Source organism: Epinephelus lanceolatus, chromosome 16, assembly GCF_041903045.1.
Source record: "Epinephelus lanceolatus isolate andai-2023 chromosome 16, ASM4190304v1, whole genome shotgun sequence".
Lineage (NCBI taxonomy): Eukaryota > Metazoa > Chordata > Actinopteri > Perciformes > Serranidae > Epinephelus > Epinephelus lanceolatus.
In genome coordinates this window covers 16,854,791-16,867,212 of record NC_135749.1, presented here as the reverse complement: position 1 = coordinate 16,867,212, position 12,422 = coordinate 16,854,791, and the positions used below count along the sequence as shown (strand labels likewise).

Below are 12,422 nucleotides of genomic sequence, written 5' to 3'. Positions count from 1 at the left end.
AATTAATACGGCCAACATGGCTGCAATTTTGGATCAGCCATGGTAGCACTATCAGGAATTTGATCGGCAGAAAAGACTAAAAATAGTGGAAGGAGAAAAAGTGTTTCACTCATTTCCTGGCTGTTGTACGAGCATGTTTACAGGTTTTGCTGGGTGGCTCACATTCATTGGTCACGGGGAGCAGTCGTGTGTGAAAAACTGAGACAAACATGCTGGAAAAGATCAGAAATGTGTTTGGCAGGGGACTAAATCAATGTTTCTACCTTCCCACTCAGCGCCACTTACAGCAGCATGTCCACAAGGATCTTTTTGCTGTTGAATAGGAGTTTTAGATGACTACATATTTAAAAAATAACATAAGCAGCACAAATATCAAACATTTTGTTTGTTAAATACCCCAAATGAGTCTGAACAGTGACATCTAACACGCTTTTTATATTAATCACCATGTTCTGTTATTTAATCCGAGACACCCATAACCACTTCCCGTCTTTTAAACAGCTAATCAGTGTATAAAATTGCTCAGCGGGTTCTGTCTTGCAAACACAAAGTGATGCCTGCTTATGACCCCCTGCTGCAGCTGTTACTGCAGAGAATCTCTTGACACTAAAAAATGATAATTTAACTTAAAAATCTGAAGCAATTTCACTGAGCTTACTGCTGAAAAATGAGGCCCGGGGGGCTGAAAATACTTATTATTTCACAGGAGGAGACATTCATCACAGACATTAAAACTATGACAGTAAATGTATGTATTAGGAAGAGTTGGAAAATTATTCTGATGGATGCTGAATGGATTTGACCCACAGGGTGAAGCTTATTATATATCATTTAATGTGTGAAAAATCTTGCGTTCTTCCTCAGGGTACAATCCTTTATTTTTTTTTTTTATATTTTCTAATAGCATCACAGTTCTTTGTTGAGTTTCAAAGTTTTAACAGTGAGCTGAGAGGAAATGATGTGATTCGGAGGCACAGTCAGAATTATTTTAAAAAAAAACTGATGCATTCGTGAATGATAGCAGGGGGTCCTGAGTAAGATTATGAAGTTTCAAAGCGGTATTTATCATAGGTGAGGGATTTATAGATCACATTGTAACCTTAATATCAACTATGTGTTGATACTTAATCTGATCTGCTGTAGATTTTCATTATACTTTTGTTTATTTTTCCCTAATACAGCTACACAGTGTGCAACGTGCCCTAATACAACAGTTTCTATGATATCTTACGAACACATGAAGTTAAGTAGGCTATGTTTAGGAAAAGACACATGGTGATGACGTACCTTCAAAACAACTCAAACTTCACTTGTTTCCACACAGTTCCTAACACCAGTCTCCTGGATGAAAGTCCTGTGTTTTGTGACCCATCCAACACCCCAACCTGCCTCTTTACAGCGGCTACTTCCTTTGTTACTTCATGCATTGCTCACATAATTGTAGCCTTCCCAAATACATGGGGTATACACGTATTGCTGGCTCATCTCGTGGTATATATGTACAAATTTTGGTGCTTTATTTTGTAGGTTTATGTATGAACAGTGCATGAGAAAAGCCTGCAGTGCGTACCAAGACTACCAACCAAGACATATCCATTCACTTATTTTTATATTTCATTTTCAATTTGCACATAAAAACCTGTGGAAAAGCAGAGAATTTTTTTGAAATATCGCAAAAAAGTTTAAAGCTTGGCTGTTGATTAAAGCAAAATGCGACAAAATCGACATGTCCCCCAACCCATACAACCGCAAAGGTTTGTTTCTACCCTCAGAACCTACAGAAGCGCAAATAAGCGCCCCCTACTGGTGTTGTTAGGTATGGACCTCACATCAAGTTGTCACCGTAAGTAAGTAATGTGACGTTACTAAGTACGGAAGTTATAATAACTCAGCCTTGACTTGGTTTCACACAGGACATGAGCAGCAGTTTCCTGGGTCAAAGCCCTTTGTTTGTTTGACCCACCGATCCACCCCGCCTTCCCCCCTCCACGGACTTTGTTGCTCTTATTTCACCTGACTTCCCCCTTTGCTCCCGTCATAATAACTACAGACACCAGAGGTTGTGGGCTAACAACAAACATAAATAGGGATCTTAATGAGCAACTTATACAAATGACTTATGGTGGGTTTTTTCCAGGGAGGACAGGCTCGAGAAAATGTGATGGAAACAGACTAAGCAGATAGATCAAGACTTATATGAAACGTGTGATGTAAAGGTCCACGAAAGAGGAAGAAACATCAGCTCTCACTTTAATTTTCGGCCTTTTAAGGTCAGACCGTCAATCCTTTAACTACTGCCACTAACTCCTAATGTTGGCATAACGGTGGTGAATGGAAATTCTGTTAAAATTTGCATTACATTTGGATGGAAACTTGGCCGGTGTAGATCTGCTGCGGCTGGAAAGATCAGAGAAGATAACAGTGAGACAGCCTGTCTTCACCTCAAGCATGAACAAATTTGTTTCAACTAACAACAGAACTTTAATCTGCAAAATACCACCGAAAAACATGCAAATCAACCAAAAATGTGCAGGGTTACTCTAATAAGAAGGGGCCCTTTCTATGTATGTCCCCAAGGGCATAGTGGCTCGCTATCTGTCCATGATTCAGGGAGCACATTTTAGGATTTCCAATCACGTACGCAGACTGAGACAGGTTTTCTTTGACCCCCTTGGCTGTAGCGTGCAGGTGTTAGCTGTTTTAAGGTTCACAGGAGTGCGCCTGGCGTCACTGCTACAAGATACTGTCTCGACATCCGACCGTGTCTGTGTGTGCGCGCTATAATGTGTCATGGCGTGTGTGAGCAGTGCGACCGTGCAGAGGCTTTCTGTGCTAATCTCTGCTGAAGGTGGCAGGTGTCTTAACCAGGCCATCACCTGGTAACCTACTCACACGCGCACACACATGCACACACACACTGCCTGCCCTCTATCTCTTTCACATCTCCTTGTCTGACTGTAAGTGTGTTAGCGTCCATGCTGGCTGCCGTCCAACCTGCCCAGCTGGTAGGAGACGAAGAGCAGGGTGGAGAGTGAGACGAGGCGGAAAAAAAAGCAAAAGATGGAGGGAGATTAGAGGTCACTTCTGACAGGTCCGGGGTATCCACTCTGGAAAAAAATATGGGTGTGGAACAACACAAACAGTAAACAGGCTGCAGTTTTTCCTGTAAGTGTGCGAGTAGTCGGAGGGCATCTGCCAAGCAGTCTGACTGTTTCCAGATAGAGAGTAATCAACGGTCCACCTCTGTCAGCGAGCAGCACGCCTCGGACTCTCCACCTCTTATCAGTGCAGGTCTGCTCTGGAGAGGAGCAGACACAGAGACGGCCGTGAATCAGCAGCTGCTTTATGAAGCGTGGGCACTCCACCTACAGTGAATTAAACTGCAGGGAGGTTTAGAAATGTGGCCCATAAAGATCACTTTGCCTCATGTTAGCGCTGATCTGGGTCTCAAATTTCTGCCGGATGATTATTGTTTTTTATCCAGAACTGTCACGGTGTGTTCAAGTGCACGGTTGACATCCAACAATTTAGTTCAGACAGGACACCCACATTGAAGTTTAAGCCATTCATTGCAATGATGATACACATTTAGTTTGGTGATGTGGCTCTTCTCATGTGATGGAACGAATCTGAGAAAGCTCGACACAGACAGAGCCTAAAATACATCATCATTAATGAAGAGGAAGCTTTCACTGTTCACATAAATTTAAATGCCAATATAGGAGAAGGCTGAGGAGGTAGAGGGAGTTAGCTTGCTGAGGAGGGGATCAGGAAAGATGAACATTTTCCGTAATTTAATCTTGCTTTTCTTCGTGTGAAATCATTTTTCATGGTCAAAAACAATTATTGAAGTCACAGTGAAACAGAAGTTAGCAAATCTTAATTTGGAGGTATGTGACATATTCCTCCCAGCTGGCACACGACGTCATTATGACCTCGGAAAGACTGAGGACAGAAGTTAAATTTTGTAAGGAATGCGAATCAGGTTGACAATATTTTAAATGTTTAACAACATTAGAATTTGACATTGTGTGGATGTTAACATTTAACAATGGTTTGCAGACGCTGGGTTTGTTGACCATACCTCACGACTAAATGTTGTTGCTCTACATCAGGATGGCGTTGGCATGAGACGTTTGGACGATATCAGATTTTGTTTACTTAACAACACAACTTATACCAACAAAAGATCAACGTTGTCAGTTGTCAGTATTCTACGTCAGATTGTAGTTGGTACTAGGCAGTGTCCTGACATGTGTTAGTCATCTAGTGTCATGACCTGTTCAATATTATCAAATATTATTGTCTTAACTTTGTTGGTGGCCAGCGGGGCGTAGTGAAATGGATTTAGTTGGCCAGGTAAAGCCAAGCAGGAAATTTAAAACAAATCCATCAGATTTTAAAGGATTGAAAGTGGGTTCAGCTCAGCAGATACAGCACAATATGAGGCTGTGGTAAAACTATTTAAGAGCAAGGTAGCACTTTATCATACAAAGCAGCTTAATGGGACACTTCAGACCAATGTTTTCAGCTGTGATTGAGATGTTTAACTCAGTTGCGCTTGGATTGGAGAGTAGAATCCTGTGGAAATGCAAGCTTTTACTAACTGAAATCCAGAATCCAAACGCAATCCTCCTGCCATGAGGCTGCTCTGTAAACTACTACAACGCACATGCTAATGAGCAACTGTTATTCTATCTAACAGACGGGGTTAGCTAGTCGCCCCAAATGATATTAGATTAAATAAATGTACATATGCTCCTGAGTTCAAAAGAGTGATAAAAGAAATAAATGAATATGATTTATATCAGTACTTTGAATTAACATACAGATGACAAAACACAGTAACGAAGGATTAGATTAAAATATCAGTGTGTCTTTCAAATGAAATAATACGAGATTTTGGGGGTGTTAAAGGGAGAAAATCTCTCTTTGGGGAAATCGCTCATAATGTAAAACATACTATATATAATGAAAAATTCAAGGCAAAAAGAAACAAAATACAAAAAAAACAATAATCCGAATAAATGAATACATTGACAACAATAAAACTACTAATGGCAATAAGACAAGTATCTGTACTATATCTTAACTGTCAGGATTACAGCTCAAAGGTGATAGTAGTACTATAAAAAACATACATACAGTACAGTACATAACATACAATACAGTGATGAACATACAGTGATTGAGAAAATGAAAAGACCAGGAGAACTTTGACATTAAGGTTTATACATACACCATAGATGTGTGACGAAACAGACAGAGGTAAAGGCTCAATCCATATACACCCTTTGCCCCTACCAGTTAGCTCAAAGTCTCGGTAGCTAACTATCTAGCAAGCCAATGGTACATTATTGAAGATTTGTCCATAACAGCCCTGCATTTTGACATATGTCCATGTCACACACCTCCTTTTAATGCCATATGATGCCCAAATTTTAACTACAGTCCAGTAGCAAATTTGCTGCACGTTACCACTCCTCTAATATCAGTGCAGACTGGCGGGGTAGGAGCACGGGTTGCTAACGTTAGCCAACATAGCAACTCCAGCTGTCTGGAAATGAAGCAATGTTCTCTTTTATTTGATGACTTGTTTGATCAATTGATGGCATGAAATTTAAAATCACTAGCGTCCTCATGATAAAAGGATGCCTTTAGCCCACGCAAGAGAAATCACCACAGCAGAAGGTGGTGTATTTGTCTGTTTATGTAACCGTAAGCATCATCGACTACCAGTGACGCATCAGGGTTTGAAAGGTTTTCCCATTTCATAGGGGAGGATTTCAAACACAACTCTTGTAGCTCTGTTCTGAGGGACAAGGTGGCATTCAAAAAGGAGGGGTCGGGAAAATAATGACAAATGGAATATGGCCTTTATCTCTCTGTACGGGCAGGACTGTGGCAAGCCGAGGTTTAGAGTGTAATCAACCCTCTTTTCTGCCATAATCTCTGTAATGTCACTCGAGAAAATATGGCAGGTTGATTTATTTCCTTCCTGAAGTGAACGGTGTGGTGTTAAAAAATGGACATGCAAAAAAAAAAAACAATACAATGGCCATGACCTCAATGTCTTTCATTGTATTTCTGCTCCCTGTTCTCTTTCGACACTGTGGATGCAGTAAATAGAGGGCCAGCGAGAGGAGTGGGACTCACAGATGGTGCCAGCAAGCAGAGGGAGTATTCAAATCATTCTTCACAGCTCTGAGAGCTGCAGCAGTCGAGAACATTCGCTCCGATAAAATCTCACATATTAAAAAGCACAATTAACGATTATTCTTCCAAAGCAGAGCAGCGTTGTGTCTACTGGATCAGGAGCTTAAAATGCTCATGTGTGTGTGCATGTATGTGTGTGTGTGCGCCAGGCATTGTGCAGGAGCGGCCGCAGCCTCTCGGGTTACTGAGGAATGCATTTGAAGTCAATCACAATGAAGCTCTCTATCTGCCCAGCTAGCCCTGAAGGAGATATCTGAACTGAACCGGACCAGTCAGAAAATCAAAAAAAATCATCTTTGAATCGCCCTGCCAGCGCTGTGTGTGTGTGTGTGTGTGTGTGTGTGTGTGTGTGTGTGTGTGTTTATGTGTGAAACCTGCTGAATTAGTGTGTCTATATTGCTTCCTCGGCCTCCTATTGTTATCTGACTTCCTGAATCTTAGCTGAGCTGCATACGCCCATTGTTCCTACAAAACACACACACACACACACATGCATAGATGCACAAGCACACACACACACACACACACACACACACACACACACACACACAGGGTCGTTTTCTCTCCACGCTCAGGCTGTAATTGTCATATAACCTTCACGCTCACACACCTTCTCACCCTCAGGTTGCTGCAGTGTCGCCACTTTAATATCACGCACACACACACACACACACACACACACACACACACACACACACATAATCTCTCATTTTTTTCATTCTGATCCTAAATTAAAATCTGGAACAATTCAGCTCCTGTGGAATGTTAATATCTGTGAAGCAGCAGCACTGTCAGCTCAGGTATAGAATCCTGGCTCTTGTAGCTGTAAAACGAGCTGACGCGCGCGCGCACACACACACACACACACACACACACACACACACACACACTGACAGAGCGGCTATAGTGTACAGGATCAAATGTATAGCGCAAAGCCTGATGTCAGCTTTAGATCAGGTTTCAACCTGAGTCACTGCAAATGTTGCAACACCCCTGAGAGGACGCACCTGTGTTCGCTTTGTCAGAACATGACATTACTCCAATAAACACAGATTCCTCTTTTTTTTTTTGTCCTTCAATTTTGCATTCTCCCCAGCTCTTTTTACACAAGTATACATAATTATATATTCCAACGCTCCCAGATTGTTTTAAAATGACTCCAACTGGCACTGCATGTCTTACAATGGCAGTGCTTCATACATTGCCAAAAACCAGGATTGCATTCAATCCGCAGATCCAGTGGAATATGGCTGTCATCTTACAGTTTCTTTTTATAACGAACGGGAACAAAATGCAGTGGTGGAGGGAAATTGAGGGCAACGTACAGACGTTTCTGGCCCCGGGTTATGCGTGCGGTGGAGGAGAGCTCGTTGTGTCTCGTTGTGGTTAGTTAGCTATGTGGCGCAGGCAGAAAGTACAGCTGTTTATAGCTCCTGAAAACAGAGGCAAAATGCAGAGCTGGCCCTATTCGACTCCCCCGAAATCACGTAAAACACACACCCACACACACAGATAGGTCTGAGGGGAATTGGTGTGTGCATGTACACACGCACCACAAACAAAACCTGTTATTATGCCCATTCAGACACACACACACACACACGCTGTAATTACACACAGTGACGCACTGCTGCCCGCCATACCATGAATTCACACTTATAATATCGGCTCATAAATTAAACATGTCGAGACACAGAGGGTGATTACATATTACTGTTAAAAGGTTGGGATAAATATAGATGATGCACGTTTAAACACACACAGAAATGGGCAAACAGCACAGTAGCCTCTGCAGCTATGTCCTGGAGGTTGTTGTGTGTGTAGGGGACTTGTAAAAGGGGCCCCTGGGGTGGGCTCCGGTGCTGCCTTGGGGGCGGGGTGTGTGTTTATTTAAGCATGTGTTTTTTTTTGGGGTCACACTGAACTTAAGGAGGAAGGGGGGGTTAGCCTCAAGATAAGAAACGGGAGTTTAAGATGAAAGGAAAATGGGGCGAGGACGGGGATATACTGGCACGGAGTTTCTGGATCCAGAGGGAGGCGGAGGAGGAGGGACAGATGGGGGGGCTGGAGGAGCAGACTGTTTTGATGTTAGTTTTTAGGGTTGTTTATTTGACGTTACATAACCCCTTCACTTATGTAGCTAGAGCTCTTATACGTGTGTGTGAGTGTGTCGATGTATGTGTGTGTCTAGTAGGTTCTCACTTGGAGATGGGAATTTCTGTGAAAGGCAAGGGTTGCCCATAGCAACGGCCTTCATTGTAAAACCGATCCTTGGAATACAACACACACACACACACACACACATTCGCACCATGCTTGCACTGAAACGTCTTTTCAGTACTTTTCGGCACTTTCTGGGTTCCAGATCACGAGGCCCTCGCACACACATTTACACTGGTAGCGTGACACACACACACTCTCTCATCCTTCCGCTTTGTGAAGCTCATATCCTCGGTGTGTCGAGGCTCCAAACAACTTCAAGTCAATTTCATTTTCAGGAGGTACATATAGCGTTTCAGCTCCACCTCATACTGAGATGTGATGGACTAAGATGCTCGGGTTTCTAGATTCCATTATGCTTTTATTGGCTTTTAAAGGCATCAGGTTTCTTCTGTCTGGAGCCGGGGAGGAGCCTCTGCCCGTGTGTGTGTGTGTGTGTGTGTGTGTGTGTGTGTATTAGCATCACACAGGCTAGCAAAGATACAGCTCTCCGGGCCCCAGGATGGGCTTAAGATTGCAGAGGAGATAAGTTTGTTTTGGTCACATTTTCAGCAGTGGACTGACTGTTTGCCAATACCTGAAGCAAAGCTGAACCCTTTGTTCTTGGCTTCACAGCATTGTACTACTTAGTGTGTACTGAGCTGAATCTAAGCACTAAATGCAGCAATGGGAGAAGTATTCAGCTCCTTTTTCTTAAATAAAAGTAGCAATTCCACACTGTACAAATACATACAAGTTTCAAACCTGTGCATTTAAAATGTTCCTTAAATAAAAGTACAGAATTATCTAATCAGTATTTTTATACAGACAACAGGCTGCTTGTAAGGAAAAATGGGGTCGCTCGTAGTGATGAGGGCAGACTGGCCCCTTTCAGGTTGTTATAACATTATTTATCTTTATACTGAATTATTAAGATGCTACAATGTGCGTAGAAACATTTTATCGGTAGATATATTTTCAATTCGGTAGTGTAATTTGCAACAGTGCTTCTTATTCTGTATGTAAAATCTTAATACATTGTATTACTTGTGTAGTTAATGTACTTAAATACATTCTGCCAATGACAAAATAAAAGTAGAAAAAATATTTAATACACAGAATGAGTATCTATATGAAATATTTTCCTGTAAATGCTTGAAGTAGACTCAGTGCAGATACAGTATTCCTCGGAAGATGTCATGAAACATAGCGCGGTATGTGCTGTAGTATGAAACGTATAGTTGCACTGCAGCACGGGCGGTGTCTCTTAAGTGCATGCATCTGATAGCAGTGTTAGTTGACCCTCTGTGATGGGTGAGTGCTAAAGTGTGTGTTTAAGCATCGTGGGGATGTGGGATTGAGGTCAAGAGAAACACAGAGAGAGATGAAAGAGATGCATGAGGAGAGAGGAGGGATCAGCCTTAAAGTGACCGTAGGCTGAGGTCACTCACTTCAGAGGTTCAACTCCTGAACAATCCATGACTAATCTCTCTTAGCCGACCCTGACAGAGGTCGCGCTTTCTCCCCTCACAGTCGTACATGAAATAGGCCTAGATTAAGGTGCGGTGATGAGCAGGGAGGACGCTGTGAAATGATCCATGAGAGGTAGTTACAGGCAGAGAGCACTCAGAGTGCAGCTGTAAAACTCAAACGTACAGAGGTAGTTATTCAGAGGAGGTGGTGATTTTAACACACTCAGAGTCCACACAAGGAGTTCAGAATAGTTCTGAAATGATTTACAGACACTACTGATCATAGATTACTTAAAGGAATACTTCACCTACAAAATGATCATTTGTATGTCAGTTGGAATGAAAAAGACCTTGCGCTTCTCCTGTGCCTCCACAGTGACCTAAAACCGAAAACAGGCTAAACTCCTGATGAGTGGGAGTAAAGGGGCGCTGCTTTTAACAGCAGCAATACTATATCCAAACATCCGTCTGAAAAACGTCTCAGATCGGTGCAGGAATTAAATGAGTGATAATTTCACCACTCCTAGTTCCCTGGTCTTGAAGTCAATGAAATAAGGTCTGTGGTTAACACAACCTTAAGAGACTTTCACATTTTGTTTTATGACACAAAATACATCAGTAAATACTCCACTTATGAATTTTGAAGCTTTTATGTGTCTAAAAAAGGCAGTTGCTAACAAATGGCTAAATGAGACTACAGAACGTCATCGCGAAACACTTTACAAGCTCTTTGTGGGGGCGACGTCAAGTCATGCATCTATGTTGTAGCTTGTTTGTAGCCTTACGTTAGCTTTTTACTTCTGGAGACTGCATATAAGCTTTTCCAATCCAAAATCCAGTGAAAAAATCCCATTTGTCGCCTTTCTTTGTCGACTAGGGCGACACTAACTTCTACGTGAGCATAGTTCATTTCTATGGTTATGGTGATGCTCTGGATCTCTGGATCAGAGGCAAGAGGAAGTAGTTCACTAAATTATAAGCGTCATAGCACTCATATCATTCAAATGCTTTGTTGAGGATCTTTGTATTGAATCTAATTCAGTAAAGTTTTAATGCTTCTATTAATGCACGATGATGCAACCAATATGCAGATAAGCTACTTTCAGATCAATTGCTACATACTTTCACTGGAAAAGCATTGACAACACTGCTGTGTACGGCCTCACAGAGCTGCTGATTAACTGATTGAGATTATTGAGGAAATATGACTAATGCTTGTTCTAGCTTCTAAAACGTGAGGATTTGCTGCTTTTGTCTGGTTCCTATAATTGGAAACTAAATATCCTTGGGCTTCATAATCATAAGTGCTATACTGTAGGCAACTGGACTTGCTTGTGTTCTTCAAGAAACGCAAGCAAGTCCAGTTGTCTACAATATAGCACTATGATTACCATGACCTGGATGACTGAGAATCATAACAGACTTGGGCTTTACACTGTTGGTCAGACAAAAGAAGACATTTGAAGACATCACCGTTCAGCTTGGGGGAATGTGAAAAGAACATTTTTCTGTATTTTCTAACATTTTATAGTCAGACAATCCTACAGAAAATGATTTACAGTTTAATTGATGAACCAATTGTGAGTAGCAGCCTTAGTTCAGAAGTTACCTGCCTTCACCCTCTGCTACTTTACAGGCTGAGCATCATTTGTAACTGACACGTAAGCAGAGACTGAATGAAACCCCTCTCTCCTTAAAGGCTTTGATGTTCCTCTGCCAAAATCCCAGCTTTAGATCAACTCATTAACTATGCTCCTCCATGGAGCCACAGACAGACAGATGTTACCCCGTCCACCATAATGCGCCCTGCGCCTCCTCTCAGGCGGTTGTGTGCGTGTCTGTGTGTGCCTGTAATCTGCCAAAGTGGTTTCTCTATTTAAATGAAATGACAAACAGCTCGGTCGTCATTCATGATGAATAACTCTAATCTCTATCATCTCTGTGTTTCCCTCAGGGACAGACTTGGTCGCCGTCTATCGATGATGAAGGCTCGACGAGAGACGAGTTCTACGACGATGAGGACCTCTACTCAGGCTCTGGCTCTGGCTGTAAGTGTGTGTGTGTTGTTACACACTCACGCCCTGGTTCTTTCAAACTCGACAGCTGCTGGGTTTCAATCTGCTGACCCTGAAGACCCCCCCCTCCTCCTCCTCTGTGTCCTCGAGTTATGGTCGTTCTGGTCGCCAGACTCACATGCAGGGAGGCCACGCACACACTATCACACCATACAAACACGTCATTTGGCTGGCAGGTTCTGATACAGATTTATTGCACTTTTAAACACAGACACACCCTGGAAAACAAACAGCAACCTGGGCTCAATTCCCCCACATCTTATTTGCTCTAATCAGATTACAGTCCACACAGATTAGGCAGTTGTGTGTACCTATCTGCGAGCGTCTGTCTGCGTTTAAGTGAGTTGGTCGTCTGCGTGTGTAGGAATTACCTACTTAACGTAAATCACGTTGGTGTAATTCAGACTGATTTTCTGATCTGGCTGTTGAAGCTTGAGCCCGGCTCTCCTTATTAAGCATG

The 12,422-nt window shown here is 42.3% G+C and overlaps 1 protein-coding gene across 1 annotated transcript in view; it reads left to right on the top strand.

Annotated features, from left to right (window-relative positions):
• The window catches only part of sdc3 (syndecan 3), a 48,516-nt gene that overhangs the window by 23,609 nt on the left and 12,485 nt on the right, over positions 1-12,422 (top strand). Inside the window, exon 2 of the mRNA XM_078175899.1 lies at positions 11,842-11,935. Coding sequence (XP_078032025.1) covers positions 11,842-11,935 — 94 coding nt within the window. The remainder of the gene's footprint in view (positions 1-11,841; positions 11,936-12,422) is intronic.